Consider the following 27075-nt stretch of genomic DNA (forward strand, 5'->3'; position numbering starts at 1 on the left):
TCACAATGTTGCGTAAACAGGAAATTGTGTTTCTCTCTGAAAGCAGCGTAAGGATCAGACAATTCCCAGCACTATTAACAATCTAACATGTGTTTATAATCACTAGTTTGCTATATAGGAGGGAAAATTGGATGCAGAAAGGTGTTTTGGACTCAGCCAAATAGGTACATACAGTATAAACAGGTACAGGGTGAATATGTACTAGATTTATATGCAACATAAATTATTAAACACTGAGGCACATTGGCTGAGGGGAAGATATGGTGTGAATAATCTCTGATCAATATATAGAGTTTAATGGTAACGTGGTTTCTAATTACGCCCCCATTTGACCACACACTCACCTCTTCGCCCACCTTTTTGTTTTCTTCTCTTTCTAAGCTCTGCTCCCATCCCACTCTTCCCCTGTCAGCCGCTTTGGCCTACACACAGGGCAACTATGCGAGCACAATACAAATCAATGGGTTCACACATTAACACGCAGACACACAGCAGACAAGGTAAGCGCTCCAAGACCTCTAACCCAAAAACCTCTAGCCCTCCAGGTTGATCAATAGCCAGAAAAAAAGCATTAACGGCCCCTCGCACTCTTTCCATCTCTCTTATTCTGCACTAATCACTTTCTCGATGTTGCCTCCCTCGCCCTTTCCCCCTTTCTTCTGCTGTAGGGAGGAAAGTTTATTTCCCAGAGCTCCTTAGAAATCCCAGAAGCCTGCATGCCCCCATCTCACCTCCAAGCCACAGCCAGACACCCAGTTAGATGCTATTACTATCGTCAGCTTCCCCCCGCCCCTGCTCCAGCCCAACAAGACGCAGACAGAACCTGGACATTAGCTAATCCATACTTATTGCATCTGGGTTCCTCTCACAGCCTTGTAATTCATATGGAGAGACATATTAGCGCGACATATTAGGTTGGCACAGGTCTACGAGGTGAGATGCTAGGCTGACACTAAATCGACTTAGCCGAAGCCTCACGGGATGTTGTAGGGCACTGCTGCTAGCTGACGACTAGGGCACGGTCTGCCTGTATTGAGTTTCAGTGATGGCTGTTTAGCTTGTAGTGCTACACGGGAAAGAGAGAGGGATGGGGAATGGAAGGTGCTCTGGCTCATTGCGTTTACTGACAGGAACCCTGTGGACCGCAAGGCTAAAGAGATCAATAGCATTGCACTGCACAGCACTACCAGACCAGGGCAGACCCAAACACAGGAAGATTGGATTACACTTAAATCAAGAGAAGCTTACGCCGTTATCAACACAGCACAAACACATTCAATTTGCACTTAAATTTTAGATAAGTATTTAATTTTCTGATATGCTATCATATCCCATTTCTAAATGTTTTCTATGCAAATTTCTGCTGTATATTTGTGTAAAAACAAATGCGCAATCTGTCCCAACATTTGATAGACACGCGCTCACAGGTTATTATTATTATTATTATTTTTTGGTCTGGCGATCCTGGAGCTGAGCCTCCAGGTGGTCCTACATCCCCTCTCTGAACAAACAAAACAGTGGTTTGCTCCACTTCCCTCATGTCACCGGGGCCACGTGCAGACATTGTCTGGCCCACCCGGCCTGCCAGGGATTTGCTGCTGGGTCACAGAGTTGACATTTATTAAAGGAAGTTGCATGGAGAGTTACGGGGAGTTGACAGTCCTCTCATCACGTTGCACTGTAGAATTCAGCGACTTACGCGGTACACACCCGTCTCTGTTTTCAACAATGAAAGAAACAACGGCTCCGTTAAGCACTGTATGACCCCCCTGAGAATGACAGCTTCCATTTCCCCTGAACAGTGCCACTGGGTTTAGAGTACAGGGTTTAGGGTATAAACCATTTTAAAAAGAGCCCAAACTTGGAGCTAAGTATAAAATATGTTTGATTAGAAGGCAAAAAAGGTCAAATCCTAAGAATACAAATAATGTGAAAATCTAAATTACTCTAAGTGGTCAGTATGAATGATGGTGAATGAATATTTGTGGGCCGCAAGGGGAAATGCAGAGTTTAGTGAACCATGAGGAACAATGAAAATCTAAAAAGGAGAAGTTGAGTGAAATGGATTGAGTGTGTTGAGGACCAGATGTGCTGTGGATGGATCAAACATCTGCTGGCTTTGCAAGAGTCCTGAATGCCCCCTCCCAATCATCCACCCATTCTCTCCATGCTTCGTGATAAACTTTCGCGCTTTGCTATATGTAAGCCGTCACATCTTTTAACTGCTTAGCTTCATCCCGAGCACTAGAAATAAAAGTTATTTGCTTGAGGTGTTACACGGCATATATCCACGAACATGTACGGAGAATTTAAAAAAAAGAAAAGAAAAAAAAAGTGCGTTGAAATTTTAGAGTGCATATTTGATTCTCTTTTTCTGTTATTGTTCTCCATTTTGTATGTTTTGATGGTCTAGAGCTTTTCTTGGTGTATAAGTTACAGTACAAAGAGGCAGCAGCAGATGGTAATGGTGTTTATTTTTGCAGTAAGTAATCACCATTCTGGAACTTATGACAGTAGACAGGCCCAGGGACCTGGAACCATTCCCCGTGAGACCTGAGCACCACTTCCTGTTGTACCCACATAATCGCAGACGCAGACATACACAATCATACACACGCACAAAAAAACCTCCTCTGGGCCAATGGCTTTGTGAGCCCCTGGGCCACAGGGATAGATGTGCTCTGGCACATAGGTTGGGGTAGTGTAAATTACACTGCAGCCACACTGGCACCATTCACGTCCAAGATGAATGAGCCAAGTTACATGCCAGGCAACAATTCTAGTGAGGGAGTTTAAAAGAGGAAGACCGCGCCGTTTGCAAGTGGGGAGCGTTTTACTTTGTCGGGGCACTATTTCACTCGGAAAAACAATATTCTAAACATACTTACAGACGTCTGTCATAATTACGGAAGTGCTACTAGTGTTTTCCACTCTCAGACACTTGCCTTTGACGTCTCATGTCATCTCACTCTAATAACAAAGCACAGTTTAAAAATGTCTGTTTCGCTCACATGATTATTCAGTTTAACTGACAACCAAACAAATCAGCATACCACAACTACTTTACGCCTTTTTTCTTCAGTTTACAAAATAAGTTTCTAAATGGTTTTCATTTTTAATTTGTGCGTTGATGCAGTCACTGTTCTCCCACTCACCCCTCAACTACACACACATAAAAAACTATTTTAAATATATTTTCAGTCTTGAAGAACTGTGATACCGCAAAAGACTTCAAATACAGATTTATACAGGAATATCCTGCAGAAGGCCCTCTGCTTTCTTCTTCTTCTTCTTTATTTTTTATAAACTGTCCTTTCAAAGATTAACTGTTGGCCCGTCTGCTTTATTAGACAGTTCAAAGTAAAAACAAACAGAAAGAATGTGACAGTATCTGAGAGAGTAATAACAGTTGATTTAAACCCCAGGATTTCGAATTTGCATGGTCAGCTGCGAAGCCAACTAAAACATAAAAACGCACTGAAAAATACGAAAAAATCCGAGCCCTTATCCAGCAGTTACTGATATGTGTTCCTCCTTTTTTTTGAAGGCCAGCATAATATACTGGCGTTATAAGTGATTTATAATTACAGAGTCCCGAGCAACATTTTGTTGCCAGTTCCAAACAGCCTGTATCATAGATTCTTAGTTAATATGACAGACACAGATTCCTTTGGGGCACTCAGACCCCCTAGTGGCCCTTGCTCCATATGTGATTCAGTCTGGCAGTGAAATACTGTCAGGGAAAGGAGTGGGGTGGAGGGGAAGGTACCGGAGAGAGATAGGCTCGAGTTAATGGTCTTGCATCTTCCTGGCAGCATGTCAATAATGGCTCTGATCACATTAAATAAAGAGTCCATTAGCTTATTCTCTTTCCTCCTGCATGCTCCACAGCAGAAGCACAGGAGAAAGCTGAAAAGCTCTTCTAATGCAGTGTGTCTGCACGTTACAGACACCTCTATCTGTTTCCAGCTAGACCAAAACAAAATGACTTGGGAAGTTTACCTGCAATCCATTATCTGTTCTCTGCTTCCTTTTACACGCTAACCTGGAAATGATGTGTTGATTATGTTGTTGAGACTTTTGCTGACATTTTGGGACGTAGGTCATTTACCTATGTGGACAAGTTATCATATGTTGATCGTGTTAGCTGCAGACCCTTTAGGTTTAAGCTTTACTTGAGTTTAAGTGTGTTTACTAACCTACAGTAGCGATAGAATGTGATAACGTGTGTTACACAAAAGAAGAAAGGAAAAGATTTATACATCAAGACACAGTGCAATAATATAAGCATGTAGCCAAAGAGCAAATTGTGAGCATATGTTAATACACCTTCTATAAGCCTGCTTCCTGCCAAAATAGTAATCAAGACAAAGGAGATGTGATATAAGACTGAAATAAAAGCATCTCGACCAATACACACACACTGGACAGACAGACCATTTCTCAGCCGCCTCACTGCTCTCCATTGGCCCTGGAGGGAGCGCAGAGGCCCCCACATCTGTCTCCCAGGCCCACGACAGACCTGGCTGCTGTAGCCCGACCCAGGAGATCACACGAATCATCCTCAATTAATGTGAACCATCAGGCATGCCCTCGCTGCCTCTATCACTCCACCCTTCTTCTCTGAGGCGTCCCCTCTAGCTCAGTACTGGGTCTGCTGAGTTTTACGCATTGACCACAGCTACGGTTCCTTAGCACAGCTGGGTGAGGCAAGCCAGTGTTTTTTTGTGTGTGTTACTGTGCACTTTGTGCAAAGAGACAGGGAATCAATACATCAGCCCAGTCCCAAATGCTGCTCACATGTAAGTGCTGCGAGGCGGTTCTTCAGAGGTTCTGAACTTAGAGAACAGCCGACATTGCTCTGCAGCGCACCGGGGCCTGAAATGGCTTCCATGTGCTGCCCCATCTGCACCTCTGCTGGGCTGTGGCCAAAGGACTGTCCTTTCCATTTTTTTAAAGACACTGAGTGCCGGCTTTTAACAAGCACAATGGTGGTGGTGGTGGTGGATGTAAGGAGAGTTAGATGAGTCAGAGGTTAGGAGACCTAAAATGACGGATTTGTTTTCAAAAACAGATAATGAAAAAAGACAAGTCGGCGGAGAGCGAAATGGAAACTGTTTACTGAAAGCCACCTGGAACATTGTATGTGCCAGGTTGTGACTCACCGTCTGTGGTAAAGTATTCTATAATAACCCCCCCGCGTTCCCCTCCCCTCCATCCTCGTCATCCGCAACTGCACTATAAATCTTACTCCAGTCGATTAGTGTGCCCTTAGCAACAACTAACACGCAGTCATGAATTTTTAACCAAAGCCTGAGTTAAATCAGGTTGAGAGGTGAAGGAAGGGTATCTTGTGGCCTGCTGCTTGATCAGTGTGTCTGGTATAGCTAAATAAGCCCCGTGGCCTCTTCATATTTACTCACACCAGAGCCCAGCAAACAGCGCTCTCGGCCAGTGATGAGAATTATATTGACCAAGGCAATGCCCTTTGCACGGTTGTTAATTATATGATAAAGCAGGCATAAAACTTGAACAGATGTGTTCCAAGTTCTAATCAGTAATGTAAGTTGGTGCAAAAGGTCTCGTCTGGATTTTCTTGAATCAATCGCTTGCCTTTTGGATTTAGTACTTCTAGCTTTTTTTTCTGAAAAAAAAAAAAAAAATCAAGCCTAGTAAAATCTAACATTCTTTTAATCAGATGTTTGGACTCCAGTATTTTATTCCAAACTAAGCTGGTACTTGTGAAAATTATTTTTATTAAGCCATTTCTAAAGTATCCCAGAAAAGCTGTGTGTGAAATTCCAGTCACATGAATGGATGCTGTTTACATTTTGCAGTCTGAAGTACAATAAGCTGTCATACACATTACATACATATATTACTCTTTCTTTGTGAAATGTCTGTCCCTGCAATAAGCATGCACTGATTTGTGATTGCTCCACCAGAATACTGCTGTGTGTCTACTTATATTAATAAATATACAGCAGTGCATTCACTAACTTTCACCATATAAGATGTAAGTCAAGCTTCTGCAGCATTGAAAACATCAAGCATATAGGGCGCATACATGTGGTCAAAATAAATTCTTCTGATCTGCAGATCATAAATGAGGAATTTACCAAGATCACAGAGTTCAAATTTCCACCTCTAAGATTCTTTGAAATGTCCTCCACCCACGTCTGGACGTAGCTACTGTTACTGATTTCCCTGTGGTTCATCACAGGGGAAGAAGTAGAGCTGGTTGTTCACACATGACCTCTGACCTACCATTGGGGAGCCAATGGGGAAGCGTCCTGTGTCTTGGGAGCTCTTGCCCTCTGATGTGATGGCTCCAGGCAGTGGGCTTTGCGTGAACCCATCACCCATGGCACTGCTCGCCACTAGATATGCTGCATTATTCATACAGCCCAATATAGGGTGGGGAGAGAAAGAGAATATGGAAAAAGAAGCATGAAGGTTCAAGACCTTCTCAGATCACAAGGAACTTCTGCTTAACCTCCCTTGAAGTGGCCGACACAGGAATAGAGCAGGGCTTTTTTTTTAAATAAAAAAAAAAAGAACTGGATCTGAAAGCAGGACTGGAGATCAATGGGGATTCCCTCGAGGTTAAATGGAGATTGCATTCACTGTAAGGTGATTGGTGAATCAATGTGGTTCCCATGGTTTGGTTTGCCATTGTGAAAATTGATCCTGACTAATACAAGCAAATGCTCTTATGATCAGTACAGATATTTTTGTGAACAAGTGTAGCCATCTTTATGCACAGACTCTACAGTAAAGAGTGGTCTATATGAGGGTAGGCATCCTCCCATTTAAGTTAGTACAGACTATAGTGCTTTAGTTAACCCAATTATCTACTCTTTGATGAATCAGTTGCGAACAGGGACAGAAAAATCATCATATTATCTCTAGATTAACTCCATTATATTCTACCTGCTTATTAGCCTATGGATACTAAATATAATTACCAATTATTTGCAGCACATGAAATCATTTGAACCTTTTTAGATCAGAATAACGGTCTGTCGAGTTGACCAATGAGCTCCTGTCCCTCTTTATGTGATATTAAGTGGTGATCCCTGCCCGAAAACTAGTAGCTTACTTTCTGCAGCTCCTTTACTCATGAGGGATCGCCACAATGGGTCGCTGCTGATTTGCACCAGATTCCTTTCCTGATGCAGCAGTAAATGGATTTATGTCTCCTCCCGGGATCAAACCAGGGAGCTTCTGCTTGCTAGGGAAAAGCGTAAACCACTACAGTGTGTATCCACTCTGCCCAAGAACTAGTAATAATATGAATCCAGCCTCATCTCTAGAGCAATAACTTCAACAATTCCCAAATAGGATATTTTTTACACTGTGATCTGCACGCTGTTAACAAATTACACAATCCTTTTTCAGCCAAATTAAGGTGGCGATTACACTAAACAGTCATTAAATGTGGGCTAAACATCAAGTTTGTTAGACCTAGATGTCTCCATTAAGTTTCCCAAAGTTGAAAAAATGCTTGGAGTTTTACCTACACCCTCTTCACAGATAGTACAAAAAGGGTATTTTCTTCTGACTGTCAAAAATAATCCATTTTTTTCCTCATTACAGAAACACTGCAGAACATCAGCAGTAATAATATATCAGTAAACCAATCAAGCAGCCAACCCGAATCCCTTCTACGTCTCTACTGTATACAAAAGTATAAGTGTAACACTGTGTATTTGTAACATTTCCCCTTTTTCTCAAAGCCTGGCTCTCTCTCTCTCTCTCTCTCTCTCTCGCTCTACTGCTTTCTGAAGAGACTCGGTCAGTGAGTATGATAGGTGATGATTACTGAAAAGCATATACATGTTAAGCTGTTAATCCCTAATGCACACCATCCACTATAACAATGCTGCTCGCCCCAGCTTTTAATACAGCCCAGCACATAAACTGCTAATTGCATAATTGCCTGATTTGTTTTAACTGACACTGGTACTGGCCCATGACAAGGCCATCATTTGCTCATCCTCATTGTCAGCAATCTGCAAGGTAGATGCCCAACTACACACCCACTACACAACATCCAGCACCACCACGGTAATAGAGGCGGCGGTGAATTAAGAATGCGTTGCGGCAGTGCAGAGATGAATAAATACAGCAGTTGCTAGATTAATTCTGAGAGACGTGGAGGGAGGCAGATAAAATAAACTAACAGCAGAAGCTGTCCACCAGATAAAGTGGGTACCCCATCGTCTCTCTGCTGTAATTATTGGCTAATAGTCATTAACCTGGCAAACAGAGGTTTAGCTGCATTGTTTAAAGGACTCTGGGATGGATAATGACAGACTAATATGTCATAGCACTAGGGGAGATGGGGGAGGGGTGGATTAATGAGATTTTACTGGAGGGAGTGTACAAGAAGAGGTGGGGCACGACTGGAAAATATAGGGGGAAGAGGGCCACATTAAGCTAATTGGAAGATGAGTGCCTACTTGTAAAAGTGCTTCTAATGGCATATTTGTTTCTCTCACAGCATCAGAGGGCTAATGCAGGGGAGTGGAGTTGTGACACTTACGGCAGTGAGGAATACAGGGGACTGTGGTTGTCTGCAAATGTGCGTCCACACACATTAGATGCTCATTTTAATATAAGAAATCTGCTTTTATTAAAATCATCGATTTTAATTTAATTTAACATCGACTGTTAAATTTTTGGTTCAAATGAATTTCTTTGCAGTGATATTTGCGAAATATGTTTTTTCATCAATTCCAATCTGCAGTGGCTTTTTAAAACACACACACAAAACAAAACTTTTGTTGAATGGTCTTTCTGGCTTAAAGACACATAGCTGCACGTACATGAACTGAACTTCAGTCAAGTGTGTCCCCTTGCATCTTTTTCTCATCAGATTTATCCCAGTTTTGGATTTGTGTTGACGCTGCACCAAGGCTGACCCAGCCCAAACGCATGTTGACTGGCCTCCAAAAGTCAATTGACCAGTGAGCGAGGAAGGCCTGGATAGCCTCCACTCAGACAGGGTCCAGTGCATAGCAGAACTGCTGACCTGTTCTGACAGCTGGCTGGCCCTAATGGGTTGCAGTTTGGCCTGTGTCATTGTGTTTGGCTTTTGTTTGTGGGGAAGTGAATGCACATGGTTGGACTAGCAGAGACTTAAATCCATGTCTAAGTCCTGTTTTACTCAATCAATGATTGAGATGGTCAGAAAATCGTAACCCATCGAGGCTTATGAACCCGTAAATTTTAGCAGCTTTATTTAATGATATTGCTAACAGCTTCAGACTGTTTCCTGACATTTATTAAACAGACTTCCATTAGAATTATCTCCTTGTTATTAACCTGTGATTCTCATGAATCCTATTTTAATCATGAATTGAACATCAAAGTAGAGAAAATAGGAAACTGATATTTTCATTTTAATGTAATTTAATTAAACATTGCCTGGCTGTAATCCATAAAATGCAAATATTCTTTTGCTGTTTACTGCTCACAAAACAGAGGCACCATTCAAACTAACGCAACATTTAAACTGCATTTAAAATATTTCCTGCCTGCAATCAGAGGTGTAACTGTAGGTTACCTTGATGTGTTTCAACACAACACAGATTAACATATATAGTTTTTGACACTAGGAAATATGAATAGACCGCAGCACTTCTTAGAACTACAATTCCTTAAGAAACATCCTGGTTGTGTAACTATTTAAAGATTCACTTTCTAATTTGCTTTCATTTTTTCTTTCAATTAAATCAGATGGAAGTACTAATGCCCAGATGGCCATGCAGTATGAAATAATAGTGTCCAGGCTAGAATTTAAAGTCATACCTCCAGGCTAAAACTCCAGAGCGCACACAGAATGAAAGTGTAAAGTGTTTTTTAATGTATATTTAACAACAAATACCCCAGTGACTATTGATGTTTCGTCTCAGAAGAATCTATTTCTACAGTATATCTAAGGGCATGATATGAAACCACTCACACTTTTATTTTCTCTGCGCTTCTGCTCTTCTTCCTCTGTGTCTCTCCCGTGCTCTCTCTCTCTCTCTCTCTCTCTTTTGCTGTCTCTCTTTAAACATTTATCTTCTGTTTTCTCCTTACAGGCCCTTTGTGCTTTGTGATGTTGGTTTTTACAGCTTTTTACTCACTAGAGTTGCCATTTATCTTTTATAGATGCCAGCAGCTAGGAGCTCTAAAGAAATGTTACCATTTCAGTGTGACTAATTGTCATCACTTGTGTTGCTCCCTTGATGTCACTTGCGCCTGGTCCCTCAGGAACCAGTGTGTGAACTGCAGTATTTACACTTTCTCTTTCTTTCAACCTGACTATTTCCATCTTGTTCACACAAATATCACATTTTAGAACAACAGCAGAGGAGGCATTAGTGACGAACGCTGTCATTAGTGCTTCAAACCAGAAAGACATGACGGTTCACAGAAGAGGACAAAAGTACAGGGTCGTACTTTCATTTTCAAGATTTGACAAGATTCTTCTTCCAAAGTCCTTCACCGTCTTTTGACATGTGACAGTGTGCACACTTCCAACGAGTCTGAGTTTCTTATTAATGTTCGGCCATTAATAGCACTCCAAAAAGACACTAGCCAAGCAAAGTGCTCTTGTTGGAGTAAAGCCCTTTTCCCACTGGAGCGGTTCTGGTATCCTAGGATGGAAACATGTTTCTCATCATTCCCAGACCTCTAAAAACACAAGAGCTGGAAATGACATGGGATGTAATAAATTATCTATTGTTAAAATTTGTTATTTTACACTTTTGCCATTTTCATTGGGAGATATTGTCAAATGCATAATTGGTTAAAGACTGACAACAACATGGATATTTAATACACAGGATTTCACCTTCAGCATTTTAAGTAAAAGAGGCTGTGTATTCCTCCAATCTCATTGAAATATTGATCAGATTTCCATTTATAGTTCCGCAGGTTGCGCAACGTTTAAAACGACATAAACACATGATAAATAACTACACTGCCCAATGATAGGAACACGATATCAATGCTGCTATCAAGGCATCATCATCAAGCACCTTGAACAAACATGAGTTTTTATCTCTTTTATTTGAGCATCCAAACCCATTCCTTAAATGCATAGTGTCTTCCCTCAAGCATTGCCTCGGAGATAGAGAAAGCACTAAGAAAATTGCATGTGAACTACAGCATGGTAGTGAGTTGCATTAATTATTCTTCTATTTCTTCTTTTCTTTTTTTTCTCTGGCTCCCACAGTTTTGTAAATATCCCTAGGTGTAGTTTGTGTACAGAGGGAGTCCCTGCAAGAGTTCAGTTCTTTCTCTCAGATTAATATGCCTCCAATGCTTTGAGTCACAGAGACTTGCTAAAAAGCCCCACCTCAGTGCTTTTGATTTGTTTGCTTAAAACGTTATTGAACTTGTTACTCTCATCATGGTGTGATTAATGGGCAGATTTTCAGGAAAGATTTCTTCTTAAAAATGAATATGTGAAGAATAGATGGAAAAGAGGGACAGTGGAGGAGGGAGATTTTCAACAAAGCTCTGTTAGTTACTTGTCGCTCCAGGGGCCTCTGAATTTCATGAGCAGAAATGCTCGCTCTCACAAACTAACCCTTGCTCTGTCTTCTCCTTTGACCACACTGATTATTCACGATCAATAAAGTATTTTTGTCTTCTCTCTTGTCTCTTCTGGGGCATCTAGGATGCTGCAGGCAAGGTGCTGGACCGCTGGACCATCATGTCCAGAGAAGAAGAGATCATCACCCTCCAGCAGTTCCTGCGCTTTGGTGAGACCAAGTCCATTGTGGAGCTGATGGCCATTCAGGAGAAGGAAGGTCAGGCAGTTACAGTTCCTTCTTCCAAGACAGACTCCGGGATAAGGACATTCATTGAAAGTAACAACAGGACCCGTAGCCCGGGGCTCCTTACACATCTGGAAAATAGTAGCCCATCCAGCATCCACCATTTTGAAAATATCCCCAACAGCTTAGCCTTCCTCTTGCCCTTCCAGTACATCAACCCAGTCTCTGCCCCCATGCTTGGCTTGCCCCCCAATGGCCTCCCAATGGAGCAATCTGCTCTGCGGCTCCGGGAGCCCAGCCTGCCAAACCAAGGAGAACAAGTGGAAACCAGCGAGTCAGAAGTGTCCCTATCACCATTCCGCACAGGTCCAAGTCCTAGTCGTGGAGCGCTGGGAGCCATTAACAACAACGCCGAACCCAAGACAGAGCCCAACAACCGGGCATCTCCCATCTCACCAACCCCTTCCACCCAGCAGGCTCAACAGCAGCAACAGCAGACACAGCTTCAGCAGCAACAGCCACAGGGCCAACAGCAGTCCCAAAATCAACCTCAGCAACCTAACAGCTTGAGTGACCACCCGGTCCACCACCATTTCATAAAGGACGAGCAGTCAAAAACAATCACCCATCCTTCCTTTTCCTCCAAGATGCATCGCATGCGCCGCATGGGAGCCACCTCACGCAAGGGTCGCGTTGTCTGCAACTCTTGTGGAAAAACCTTTTATGATAAAGGCACACTTAAGATACATTATAATGCTGTACACTTGAAGATTAAACATCGTTGCACCATCGAGGGCTGCAATATGGTGTTCAGCTCACTACGCAGTCGCAATCGTCACAGTGCAAATCCCAATCCGCGGTTGCACATGCCCATGCTGCGCAATAACCGCGACAAGGACCTCATCCGTGCCAATTCTACCACTGGCACACCTGTCATCTCGAGCACCAAGAACGGTGGTTTCACACTCACTAGCCCCGGAAGGCCACCGCTGGGCTTCACTACTCCACCAGTAGACCCTATGCTTCAGTCGCCTCTGCAAAGTCCACTGGTGTTCCCCTCCCTGAAATCAGTGCAGCCAGTTCAACCAGTGCCCCCATTCTACCGAACACTACTGTCCCCTGCAGACCTTGTTAGTCCTCCAGTGTCACTGCCCACCAGCCCCATCATGCCCACCACTACCAACAGCACTACTCTGATGGACCAGCAACAGCAGATCCTGGCTGCTGCAGCTGTGGCCTCTCATAATAATGTTCATGTGTCAGATGCAGGACCCATGTCCCACCGTTTACCAACACCTAGTGCCAATCACGACCTCACCAATGGCAGCAGTGACCCCACGCCCAAAAAGAAGCCTCGTAAATCAAGCATGCCAGTAAAGATTGAGAAAGAAGTCATCGATGTGGCTGATGAATATGAGGACAAAGATGATGATGACGACGATAACATGCACCATAATCACCACCATCACCAGTCATCTCTTCTTCACAACAATGTCAAAATTAACGGAAACTGTAATAGCAACAACAACAGCGCTAGTGGAAATGGGAACCACAGTGGTGGAAGCGGGCAGCAATCCCCTTCCCAGGATGAGATGAGCCCTGGTTTAGCTCTGAGAGGAATGATGAGACAAAGCGAAGATGAATGCCACGAAGGAAATGGTAGTGACAGCAGAGGTGGAGCTGCTGATCTACGCTGCATGGACAGCTTTACCTCTGAGGATCAGGACCACGAGAGAGACTTTGAGAATGAGTCTGAAAACTCGGATTCAAAGATGTTTTACCGTGATGAGCTGATGGATGTGGAGGATCAGCAAAAGCACAGCAGGGGTGGAAGGGGACTGGAAAAGGAACAAGATGATGAGGGTAGTGAGGAAGCTCATTTGAGAAAGGAAATGGAAGGAAAGGGCAACTCCTCACCCTCCCCTCATCACCCTCCCATCAAGATCAAAGAAGAACTCAACGATCCAACTTATGACATGTTCTGCATGGGCCAGTATGGCTTCTATAATGGGGGCATGGCAGCGGCTGCTGCCACTGCTGCAAGCATGGCTGCGCTTCACGAGAGCTTCATCACTTCGATGGGCTATGGTTCCAGCCCACCCAAATTCCTTTCTTCTCGATCACCAGAGGGAGATCCATGTTCAAGTCCTGACCCCAAGATCTGCTATGTCTGTAAGAAGAGCTTCAAGAGCTCCTATAGCATGAAACTGCACTACAAGAATGTGCACCTCAAAGAGATGCATGTGTGCACTGTGGCTGGCTGCAATGCTGCTTTCCCTTCCCGGCGGAGCAGAGACAGGTTAGTGGCACAACTTTGAAAAGTTACTATATATTTTTTTGACATTGGCAATCACAGGTAGGTTGGATTCTTATCATCTAATAATTACCTACAGTAGGTCTAAGGTTTTGTTTTATAAGGATCAAACCGTATTAATTAAAAAGACATTGCTTTAAAATGTAGTTCAGTTGTTGTGAGAGATATTTATTTTCATTTCATGTTAACATAAGAGTGAAATGCAGTATTTCAGTACTATATGACATTATCCTCGTTGGCCTCCACTTAACATCTGTTCGCTAAGTTGAAACTAAAATGGATTCGGGAACATCTGCTCAGTGTCAAGTCAAAGTTTAGAAGAGCAGGAACACATACACAGACATTTAAACACACACTACCTATCAAGCTTCCAGCTTCAGTGTGTTGTTTACCTGCCCTCACTACCTCACCTTGTCACCGGGAGATGAAGGCGCATACATTAACAGACAGCGGTTTGTCAAACCACTGCATTTATTAGCGCATTAGAAGGTGAGGCTAGCCTTACTCACCTGGGCTTGTTAGCACATATCAGTGGCACGCATGAACTGTGCATGTATGCAGTAGAAACACTGACAGGTGGAGGTACATAACGTCATTAGTGTCCTGGTTAAGCAATGGCTCCCAGGAAAAGACATATAAATATTTTTTGCAACAACTTTTGAATTTTAAATTTAACGAGTGGCTTTTATGTACATGTTGAAATCATTTTCATTATACATAAATATCAGCGGTCGATGAATTCATATTTCTGGTGACTGAAAATTGGCCAGTGAACTAATCAACTATATTCACTTGGGCAAGGTATGCACTCATTCAAAATAAAGTATAAAATGACCCTTAAAATATAAATCCCACTCTAAAAAAAACCAGTCTTAACCAGTTGCATGCTTTCATATACTGTACCTTTGATAAAAACCTATCTGTTATATATACCAGGGTTACTCGTTCTATTCTGCAGTGGAGATAGTGATGAAAAACTTTATCATCCAATATGCGCAACAAGTGAAGCTGACTGCAATTGTTAAATTCATTCTTTCCAGAGGGACTTTTATATTTTTCCTCACAGTTTTGTCTCTCTCACACAATCCCTTCATCGCTCGCTCTGTCACTCCACCAAACTCTCCCCTCCTTTTCTACCCTAAGCTGTTTCTGTGGCATCTGTTCCGACCGCTTTTTGTTAATTAGCAGCATGTAAATAAGGCAGGAGATCCTGGGACTCTATTAGAATAGGTGTGAGAGGAGAACAGAAGCAGCAGAACAAGAGGCAAGTTGGCGTCCGCAAAGGTGCAAACCTGCTGCTCACCTGATGCAGCTGTGCAGACAGCAGCGAGATGACAGAACATGTTATCGTAGCATGCGTTGCCTCGGTGTGGTGCACTGCCACCAGCGAGTGCGTTAGCTCCCTTCTCCTGCCCAAGGCAGGACCGTTCTGCTGTGCTGCATTTGCACTTTCACACGTTCACTCTCTCTTGCACACATAAGGGAATATACAAATAGATAAAAAGAAAAGCATTTGCTCAGATACATATTATATCTAAGTATTTAACCACTTAATGATGCAAAGTGTGTGACAAAAACAACCGAGTAATTTATCTGAACTTTCAAAACGCTGAAATAAAACTTCACAGACCTTTTATTGGGGGAATCTAACACAAGAAAATGCTCTGATTTTAAACAGATGTCATAGAAGTAAGCAAAAAAGAAACCGTGCCACTGATAATCTGCAGATATTGCCCAGATTTTTTTTTTTTTGTTTCGTTGTTTTTTGGTCAATTATGTAATTGAATCCCTTCATACTGGAATCTGTTGACATAACCACATAATAGTTTTGACAGCAGATGACAGACTTCTGTGAAGTAAATGAGGTGACAACAGTGAGGAGAATAATGAAAAAAACAGGAGGAACGCTTGTGTGGGGAAGGTGTCTTTTCACAAATACACAGTTTGATACAAAAGCCTGGGTTGAATTTGGTGCTATAACAAGCTCAAAGATGACTTCACAAAGAAAAGATAGCATCTACATGTGAACTCTTCCCTCTTCCTGTGTCAGAATGGATGTGTGCGTGTGTGTGAAACAGTTTGACACCAACATATACAGTAAATGTCATTCAAACACATACATATATACGACAGAGATCATTTGCAGCAAGGACCAAGTAAAAATAGTGCATCTAAGCCAAGGCTGCACAGCACAGCTGTAGATGTGTAATACACTATTATTTCCACATTTTTCCTGATAGCATGTGGGGCAAATTACTTTGCCGCAGGTTCAAACAGGGAATAAAACAACAAACAGAAGAGCACCGCATAGCTCGAGAAATCCTTGAGCTTTGAGATGAGTCAATACACAAGCCGTGCTCTCATCAGATCTGTCCCTGGGTAATCCTTTAATGACATAATGTATGTTTGAGTGTAATGGTAGCAATAAAACGGGAATATAATTTAGCTGTTTTCATCAGAGCATTTGCTCTGATAAGATTAAGAAACTGCACGTACAAATGTATTTGCTCAAAATAATATCTCAAACATTTATTACTAGTAAATTTAATAAGTCAAACTACATTCTTTCTCCTAATTAGATTTTGTATTTTTTTTGCAGACACAATCGGCAATAACAATGAATAAGCAGCTCTTTCGGGTGGCTCACTTTAGACTTGCTAAAACAATACTTAACCCACTGCGAAAAAGAGGAACGTAAAGCAGTGGTTATTTATTTATTGCTTTACAGCAGAGATTACGACATGATACAGCAACAGGAAAGTCCTCTGCATCTCTGATAAGTCCGCTCACCGAGTGAAAAGCCAAACGCGCGTAAACGCAGCATCAGACACCAGTATCAAAAGCTTGTGCATCAAAGTAAAGAAGAACACAGAGGTGAGGTCATTTGATCTGCAGGGTCGATGACACTCAGAGTAGGATTCAATGCGAATGCACCACCACATAAAAACGTATCACTGGTGTTAACCTGGGTTCCAGGCACTGTGGAATAAACAGCGAGACATACAAATCCACATGAAAACATCCCTGCTCGTGGATGCTGTACATACATATTGAACAGGATCATTTAAAGTGCCCTTGAGCAAGCATGTAATGTGTGTGTTTTTGAGTGTTAAACAGAGCAACATACAACGCGTGTGTGCGTATGCGTGCGCGAGAGTGATTTTAAAGCGGGGTGTTTTCCCTCAGCCTCCTGGCTGCCTGCTGCACGGGGGTAAATGATTGCATATTTATTGTGGGGAGTGAGCAGCGTCGGCACAAGTGTTGAAGAAGCTGCATAATTAACTGCTGGAAAGGCAGGTAGCAGTAATCATCACCATTATTAGCCTTTTTAATCATCATTTTTAACTGGTGACAAGATTGCCGTACCTTTCTTTTTTCTTTTTTTTATTTAAATAAAAATCAGCCCACACTAGTTTTATTTTAAACCTTCACCTGAAACATTTTAACCTGCTCCTTCTTTGTCGCTGCGGCAAGCAGGTGATCTCCCTCGTTCGCATTCCCATGGTGCAACCATGCGCAGCACATGGTCCCTGCATGGGCCACTGCAAATGGAGAGAGTGAAGGTTAATTATGTTGGAGAGTTTCTTTCCTCCCCTCTTCTTCCTCTCTCTGTCTCCCTCCTTTTCCCTTGGTCCCCTCACAGCATGTGGGCCTGGCTCCTCTGCTCCACAATCAGCTCTCTGTTTGTCTCCTTATAAACAAAGGGCATGCTGCTAATAGAGAGAATATGTTAGCAAAAGCCACTTACATTAAACTATCTGCTGAATAAAAAGCTTCAAGCATTACATCCCCTTGGTTTATACTGACAGCTTAATTGTGATTCATTTTGAGGAGAATAAAGGGAAATTATTTTATTCTTAGATGAATAACACAGAGACGCCCATGCAAGCTGACTGTCATCATCAGAACTCGAGTTCTAAAACTGCAAGCGATTTCAAGCTGAAACCTGAACATGTACAATAAATTGTTGTTTTTATGTGGTATCAAATGCATATTTAATTTCCACTCACTCATTTCTTCAGGAGTACTCAAAATCATTGTGTGCAGCTTGCGCCGTTCGAGAGGCTGGAGCGGTGTGAAGGAGATATAACAGTGACAGAGAGTGATAAATGTTACTAAAACTCTTGTCCTCCCACTTACACCCAAAACCTCATAATGCACCCCAAATGACAGGAAAGACAAAGAACCACTGGTGCCAGTTTAATACCACTCAGCCTTCTATCTCATTTACACATTATGAGTCATTTAGACAAACATACACACGTGTATATACACACATAAGCGCTGACACAAAAGCAAGGGCAAGGGCCATCAGATGAACCTAAAGATGATTAACGCCGATTGGGACAGGCACACTCTCACTCTGCCTCCTCTGCACAGTCAAAAATGGGCTCTCTGGAGGCCTCCCCCGTCTTTTGGGCGAAGATGAGACTGTCAAATTGGTTTGCAAGCCACATTACTGGCCAACAGGGAGGTGGAGATGGAGGAAGGAGGGAACTCAGGAGTTGGTTTTGGGGGAGGAAAAATAGAGCACAGTGAAGAGGAGTGATGGAGGTGGAGGGACGGAGGGGAGTGGGAAATGGGGCAGAAAGTCTAAATCTGATAAATGAAGGGATGAGGGCATTATGTCCACTGTGTGTGGATTCAGCTGACTTATGCTGAGCATTTAGGGCAAGGAGGCACTGCAAACAAAAGGGTTAAATAATAATGAAGATGAACTTGGTCTTTTTCTCCTCTACAATTCTTGTAATTCAATATTTTGTAAATGGTTACAAATGATCCAAAGTAACAGTTTAATTTATTTGAGGATTTCAGTAAAATGGATAAAAAGATTCTAGTGGTAATTGTCAATATTTTTCATTTAACTGCTATAGCCTTAAAGAGATTTGGTGTAGCTAATTCTGCAGTTTACTTACTGCATGTATGACTAGATAGCCATGGTTAATTTAGAGCTTATTAGCAGTGAGAAGGTGTTGTAATACAGAGGGAGACATGTTGCAAAGGACCTGCCTACCTGAGCATCATCAACAGCATTCTTAACCTCAGGCTTAACAGAGCAAATCTGTGTGGCCCCTCTTCACATCTCAGTGTTGGTTGGCACCCTTGCACAAACTGTGGCCTTTTTCCTGATTACACTGATCACTGATTACAGCATTTTTTATTTATTTTTTTGCTGTACGCAGAAACACTGTGGTCTCTCACAGACAAACATCCACACACGCGTTTTAGACATGGGTATAGAGCGCCACAGACACTGAATCACGACGGCCGTATTTTAGCCATCAGTTAAACCATATGGGTACAACTGCAGATTCAAAAGATAAAAAAAAGAAAAAGGGATTTATAAAATCTTTTCGATTGCAGCACGTGGAAAACAGAATATATTTTCTGTTTTTCCACACGCACAAACAGAGATAGGAACGTGCAAAGACACACACGGTCACACACACACAGTGAGAGCCACAGCCAATCGATTTGCCACCCTCTCCACAATGCTGACGATGCTCGAGTGGACGGGCTCCTGGTTGCTTGGTTCACAGAAAAGGGTCCCTCAAATGAATGTATTTTTACCTCTTGCAGGACAATGTCGGATAGGGAAGTAAATAATTAAAGGAAAGGGACCCTTTTTGACTGCATCAACCCTGCCACTGCTGGTAAGCTCTACTATCCATTGTGACTCCATTTTTGCCCGTCCTGCTAAGGACGACCTTTTTTTTTCCTTTTCTTTTCAATTTTTGTGTTGTTTTACACACATGTGCCCTCCCTGCATGGAAACCCTTCACATTAAAGGCACTGAGTGATTGCATATTTTTATTTTATTTTATTGCTGGCCTGATGTGAGAAGAGCAGACCGTGTGTATGCTATATTATGGCACAGGTCATTGGTTCCTTAAATTTCTTTTCTGTGTTACACAGTTTTATTGTCACGTGTGTACTGTGGGTCCCCTTTTTCATAGTGTCACTTTGCAACTGTGAAATAGGAGCTTAAAGGGAATAAATAGAATAAAGGGAAAATATTTGATTTTCAAGCCCATTTCACTTTGCATCCTCTAGCATGGCCTTGTGTGCTAACTGAAATCCCCACTAATTGTATCCTGGCTTAAGCATGGCACTTGTTACTTGGTTTCTTTCATGAGCTGTAGCACCTTGTGTTTGGGAAAAATGCCCATCTTAATTAAATCCAGGGCTACATAAAGACATGTTCATTGAGGTGCTCGATTAAGCCACCTCCAATAGGGAACGAATGCGATAATCCTGTCAGGGCCTAGTGCTAATATGCTATCCAGTTCCCCTCGATTATCACATTACCACAGCTCGAATCAATTGATAAACTCCCATTCAATATGGTGGAGTATTTAATTGAGTCAGACTCTATTGGATTTGAGGGCTGTGCAGTGCAGACATGCTGACAGTGGTAAACACTAGCAGGATGCTCTCTCTCATTGCTATGTTAGTACACTTTTTCAGCGGAGAGCTATCGGATGGATTTCTGTCTGTGTGCGGGCCTTTTTTTGTACCTTTCCTGACAGAAACAATAATTACACACAGAGCGCTTCCAAAGATATTGAATCTTCTAAGCTTGGCACCATTTCACAGAAGTAAAATAACTTGTATCTAAAATATATGACTGTAAATACAAATGCGTGTATTTCAACTGTGTTCCTATTTCTATTTGAGATGTAATCTACATTATTGATACACTGGCAGCATTCTGAGTTATATCTCTAATTGTCCCCCTGCACATTAGGCACAGCTCCAACATCAACCTGCACCGCAAACTGCTGACCAAAGAGCTGGACGACATTGTCCTGGACCCCCAACTCACGCCACTGCCCAAGGACCTGCGAGCTGAGTTACTGGCCAAGATCTACGCTGGACACTACATGGGCTTGGACCCCATGGCCGGCATGGGCCTCGGAGGTGCCAGTCTCGGGCCTGCCGGGCTGAACCACATTACCCATTCCCCCATGAGCAATGATCATCCTCACTATCCTCTCAACCAAGACTTTCGAAACCACCACACCAACGGCTTCTCTCGGGGCCAGCCAGACGACTACATGGTTTTGGACCTGAGTACCACATCCAGCGTTCAATCAAGCAGCAGCGTCCACTCCTCACACGAGTCAGATGAGGGCAGCGATGAAGGCATCCTATTGGATGACCTGGAGGAAGAGGGAGAAGAGGATGAGGGCAACAGCGAGGGAGAGGACTTCTCCCAGCGTGCCGAGGGGCGGGCTGATGGGGGATATCGGGATGAGACGAGAGAACTAAAAGATGGACAAAGTGAGGGGTTGGACCCTTCCTCCTCACCATTCCTCCTTTCGTCCTCTGGAGGCAGTAATGGCAGCAGCAGTGGGATCCTCTGTAACATCTGCCACAAAATGTACAGCAACAAAGGAACCCTGCGTGTGCACTACAAGACTGTGCACCTACGCGAAATGCACAAGTGCAAAATCCCCGGTTGCAACATGGTGTTCAGCTCTGTACGCAGCCGCAACCGACACTCTCAGAACCCGAACCTCCATAAAAACATGCCCTTCTCTACAATAATAGACTAAAGAAATGACTTGTTACTCTGCCCTCCTGTCAGAATGCCCGCTACTCCCTTCATTCCTCATCCTTTTTCCTCCTCAAATTAGCTTTTAACCCCAGCCCAAGACCATCAAATACAAGCTAAATGCCTGTATGACCGTCCTTTGAAAGTCATTGCGAGACATTTCTATCTCCATGTATAAAATTAATTGACTCTAAATACAGTTTATTATTGTGTCCTTTGACTTTTCCTTCTTTGGAAGAACAGGATAACACTCTAGAGCATGGAGAGTTGTGTTTTCATAAGCCCCCTCCATCCTTTCCTTTCTAACTTCTCCCACTTTGTGTTTATTTCCATCTCCAAAAGATCCATTCAAACTCTTATTTGTGACTTTGCCTTCAGATATGATAGTATTGAAAAAAAAAATAATAAAAATTAAAATGTTCTCGTTGTATTTGTGTAATGATAGCTTTTAAATGAACCCCTTACAAAAGCATGATAGCTTCATTTGTAAATAATGTCCCAAAAGGCTTTTGGTGTAAAAGAGTTGTGTTGATGGTTGTTTGCTTCTTTTTTTTTTTCTCCCTTTTTGGGATTTTATGTTACAGTCCAGTAAAATACTTCCAGCTATAGGCAAGAAAGCGGTAGCATCTTACTAGCTTGACTCATTTATGTTAGCTTCAAAGACACATTTTAAACTGAGTCCTAAGGAAAAAAAAGAATATCACGTGACTTGTTTTATCTACTTGTTAGATATTCAGAGGTTGCCGGCATGCTTTTTTAGGCTCCTACACTGATATCATTCTCTGTATTTCTATTGATTTTTTTTTTTTCTTTGTCTGTTATGTTTATGAGCTTTAGTATACCAATTCAGTTTTTGCACTTTGCATCTATACAAGGGGATGTGTAATATTAATATAATGAGGATTTTTTGCAATGCTGAGTTTTAGGTGTTGTTTGGGGTCATCGATGGCTACGGTGCCAATGGAAGTGACAGTACCTTCAACATTCAACTTGTGCCAGTTTCTTTTTGCACGCGTTTCAATGTCAAACCCAGTTTGATGACAGAAAACATCTCCCCTCCCTGAACAAAACCTGAGATCTGCCCTCATTGCTGAACCATTTATGCAGAAGGTGACAAAAGTGACTCCAAAACAAAACCAGGTTTGATCATTATGAACTGCTGTTTCATAAACACAAGGGAGTAAATACTGATAAAGTCTCTCTTTCCTTAAAAGAAGCAATGTGGGGTTTAAGGCATGCTTTCTGTAGAAGAAAGCATGTTAGTCAGTGCAAGAGCTGGTGTTTGTTCTTACAAAAAGCATCCTAATGGAATACGACAGTCCCATAGATTTTAAAAAAAGGAGAGGAAAAATGAAAATAGTCCTTCAACTGTGACCAAAAGATAAGTGTTTGCTAAAAAAGAAAAAGAAAAAAGAAGCTCTTTCAGTGTGACATTGTACTTAAATCATGCCCTGTTTGATTAATATGATGCACTTGAGTCTTAAAACATTTTGCTGTGATATTGCGCCATTGGTTTCCATTGCTGAGCATAAAAATGTTGCCATGTTTTGTTTTGTTTTTTGGCTGTTGGTTGCACCGATTTTTAACATGTCCATGAGTGTCTTATGGTACAACTATTTCCAGTAATTGGGCAAAGTAGCCAAGGGAAGGGGTATTTATTAGTGGGTGATGTATCTCCATAGAAATGTTTTTTGTCCGCTATATTTTTCTTTGTAAAAAGACAAAAAAAGTAGAGATCGTTCCTCAGTTTGACTTGTTTCTCAGTGTATTAGCAATGCCATGTGTTACTGTACAAGGAGATCTACTCTTACTTGACTGGTGCTACACACAGTGGGAAAATATGCAGTGTTATGCGGTGTGCTGTACAGTATTCACAACACCTTTTATCCATAACAGTGCTCAGTTCCACTTATTTCATACTTAGGCCATTTTGCAATACAGACATGACCTATTCTATTGAAATATTTCATGTCTTTTTTAAAGACTCCACCCATATGACACATGCAGTTTTTAGTTCTCTCTTCTCAGAGATAAAAAAAAAGCACGAGACAGAGAGAGCTGAGTCTGATGGAAAGGTTGCGGAGGTGGAAGGCTGACTAGGGAGGAAAGGATGACAGAAACGATCATTAAAAATGTGCTGTTTCTCTGTTACCTGGAGGCGTCCCGCCATTCCTGCTTCTTCTGTCTAATAACTCACTTGTCACTACCTTACACTGCCAGACGCCAAGGTTGCTGACAAGACTGTGACACTGACGGGAGAAAAAGAAGAAAGAGCGTGCTTTGAACAATTTAATTTGACTCATTCGCTTAAGTTGAATTCAATTCATCTGATCATTTTCTTTGCACGCTTATTCTTAGTCAAGGTCGCCGGTAATTCAATTCCTTTCTCTCACTCTGTTTTTCTCTTTGTCTGTCAGAGCGCAGGCATTTAACAACCGCCTTACCCATTTCTTCAACCCGCCACTCACTTACCACCTCTACACGCCACAGCGCAGATCCTACAGGGACACACGCTAATAGTGTATGCTTAAGTTCACTGGACGGCCATGGCATAGGAAAAAGGGATGGGTAATTGCCTGTTTATCCCAAGTGAAGGGAAAATTGAGTACAGGAACCCCTGCCTTCTCCCAGGAGTGGGTTTCACTGAGGCGCTTGCTGCCTCATTCACTCATTCGATCCCCGCGGCCCTCACTCTGACAGAAATAAAAAAGTGCTACTCCAGGAACCCTGCTGACAGCTGTCTCTCTAACACACAACCCCACACACACACACACACACACACACACACACACACACACACACACACACACACACACACACAGATGAAAGCGGCACAAGACCTGGTGACTTGTTAACCTCTAGTGAAAGACAAAAAAGGGGCATAGAAACATATTCTCACAGCAGAAATGACACATTATTGACGCAAGTTAGAATAAAGTCTGACACAGACAATATGAATCTCCTGAAAACATTATATTTTAGTCTATTTAAGAAGTCTATTTAAGAGGTCAGCAAGCTGACATATTGATTTGAATTCAGTAGAATCATCAAACATCACAATGTGCTCTTGTCACCAACCTCAGCTTCAGACTAACATCTTCCTTATGTTATGCTCTATATTGTCCATTTCTTAATTATCAACTGCAGAGCTGCCTCACATACAAAAAAAACTGAACATCAGAGGAAAAAGTTCCCCTACTACACCGTCCACTAACTACTTCAGGCTCTGTCAGAGTCTTGGATGGTTGCGGTTATGTCAGCAGAGGTTCAAGGGTCATGAAACAGGGTGGAAAAAAAAAAAATGCAAATGACTGTGCTGTCCCCAGCTGAACAGATAAGGGAGGGATGCTGGGGAGGGAACTGGGCTTAAAAAGTGGTGAGGCTGGACCTTGCAGCAGTCACTTAACAAAGCAGGGTAAAAAGTTGAAGACAAAAGAAAAAAGCTCCCCAGGACTCGTCGCTAGGTTCTTCTTCATTGCCTGTTTGAGAGCAGTCAATCCACCCCTCTCCCGTACGCTCTGCTCTCCTCTGCTCTCCATCTTCTGAGAAATCCAGTCTTTGAATTTCTTAATTCTTTAACCACATGGGTCTGGGTGCACTGTGCTACCTAGTGGCCATGCTTTGGGACAGCAGGAACACATCACTTAGATTGCTCATCGGCCCAGACCGCTGGAGCGAATCTTAAATATTTGATAAGAGCAGCATCAGTCATCAATTATTCTGCAATTCTACCGAGCACACTGAGAGGGGAAAAGGATGGCAAAGGGTGGAAATGCCTGACCCGTTAATCGCTGTCCATTGTGTTCACGTCACAGAGTGATAGAGTAGAAGGTGCGAGCTGAGAGAACGAGCAGTGACAATGCATGCAACCTGTTCAGTTAATGTAGCTTATGGAACAAAGTGAGGTTAAAAATATTTAACAGGATGTCATTAGAAATATGCAGTTAGATGAAAATTACACACACGTGGGTTTGTATAGATGCTTCAGTCTCATGTCTTATGTTCTAAAAAGGATGCCCTCGTTAATTTGAACTGGAACCTGTGAAATGTCAGTTATCCTGAACAAAAAAAATTATGCTGTAAATCCATAAAATGTTGTCCATTGTATTTTCAAATATATTTTACAGTCTTAAAGTATAAATAGCTTGAAGAGCTGGTGAACTTAGATTTTAACTTTCACTTGTTTTTTTTTTGTGTGTGTGTGTATCTAATGCATTTGTGTCTGTGTCTTAAGAAGCCCGTGTTGCAGCACTGGCACTCAACAGCATTGCATGGCTACATGGTCGCACTGCAAAGAACAAACAGAGCAAAGGAGCTTGTGTCACTTTGGTGTTAAAGTGGTGATTTGGAAGCCTCATGAATACTGTATGTTACCTAAAGAGGTGTTCCCCATTAGCAGACAGACAGAAGGAAAAAAAAAGATCCTTTTTAAGAGACTTCTTTTTCTTTCTTTTAAGCCTTTCTTGTATTTGTTTCTGTATCATAACTGTCTATGGTTTTTGCATAAAATGCATAAGGGTTTTGGGATGTAAATGGAATTTTATTCATATTTTGTCCAAATACCTCTTGTAATTTGTATCAGAATTCTTGTACAATTTTTATATTAAAGATTTATCATTCACTGGCATTTTGTCACTGCATTTTTTCAAAGGCGAAGGACGCATAAAGTCTTGTTAAAAATAGTATCATTTTTAAACACTTATTTACCTAAAGTAGCTCAAATGAAGCATGCTACAAAGTGAAAAATGGCAGCCCAGAAACAATGTGTCAATCAAGCCATTTTAACAAGACACTGTGATTTCAGCTTTACCACACTCATTAATTACCCCATGATAAAAATCATTAGGGAAAAGGCTATCTTGACCAATTACTAGACGATTAGATTAATAGAGTTATTAAAATATGTACGGGCATGAGGAGAAGGTACTGCTGGTGTTAGCAAATTAAGTAAGATGGTCACTTGAAGAGAAAAATAAAAGACACACTGTAGCTTTGTCTGATCATATGCTGAAATTAAATTAAAAGAGAACGGCTGATGGAATTACTAATGGGCTGAAATACATAATAGAGGAGCTTAAAACTTAACATACAGAAGAATATTTACTTCTGTGAATGTGTACAACAGACAAAGGCAAAACATTTAAATGGCATAGCATTGGATAACCGACAGGAGAACTGGACAAATGCGGCGTTGTTTTGCACAAGCAACCTGCGCTGACATTTTGTGATGTGACCGAGGGTCGAATTACAAATTGATATGAGCTCCAGCAGGGATGTCGTGTTTGCTCTGGTAACCAACAAGAACATAATGCCTCCTCCCTCCCATCTGTGAAAGTGCAGGAGTGACACAGGCCTTATTGACCTTGAATTAGACACCAGTCCACTTTGTCACACACCAGCTCTTTGATTCCCTTGCTGTTAATAAG

General features: G+C 42.1%; 1 protein-coding gene across 7 annotated transcripts in view; it reads left to right on the top strand.

Annotated features, from left to right (window-relative positions):
* The window catches only part of bnc2 (basonuclin zinc finger protein 2), a 166050-nt gene extending 139774 nt beyond the window's left edge, over positions 1-26276 (top strand). For 5 of the 7 annotated variants that reach the window (XM_005456976.4, XM_025907643.1, XM_025907644.1 and 2 more), the window contains 2 exons: positions 11678-14076; positions 20840-26276. In XM_005456976.4, coding sequence (XP_005457033.1) covers positions 11678-14076; positions 20840-21650 — 3210 coding nt within the window. In that variant the 3' untranslated portion in view covers positions 21651-26276. Of the gene's footprint in view, positions 1-8389; positions 8588-11677; positions 14077-19671; positions 19746-20839 lie in introns of those variants that run through there. The other 2 variants (XM_025907648.1, XM_025907647.1) reach the window with 2 other exon arrangements.
* The last annotated feature ends 799 nt before the right edge of the window (positions 26277-27075 follow it).

Source organism: Oreochromis niloticus, linkage group LG6 (assembly GCF_001858045.2).
Source record: "Oreochromis niloticus isolate F11D_XX linkage group LG6, O_niloticus_UMD_NMBU, whole genome shotgun sequence".
Taxonomy (NCBI): Eukaryota; Metazoa; Chordata; class Actinopteri; order Cichliformes; family Cichlidae; genus Oreochromis; species Oreochromis niloticus.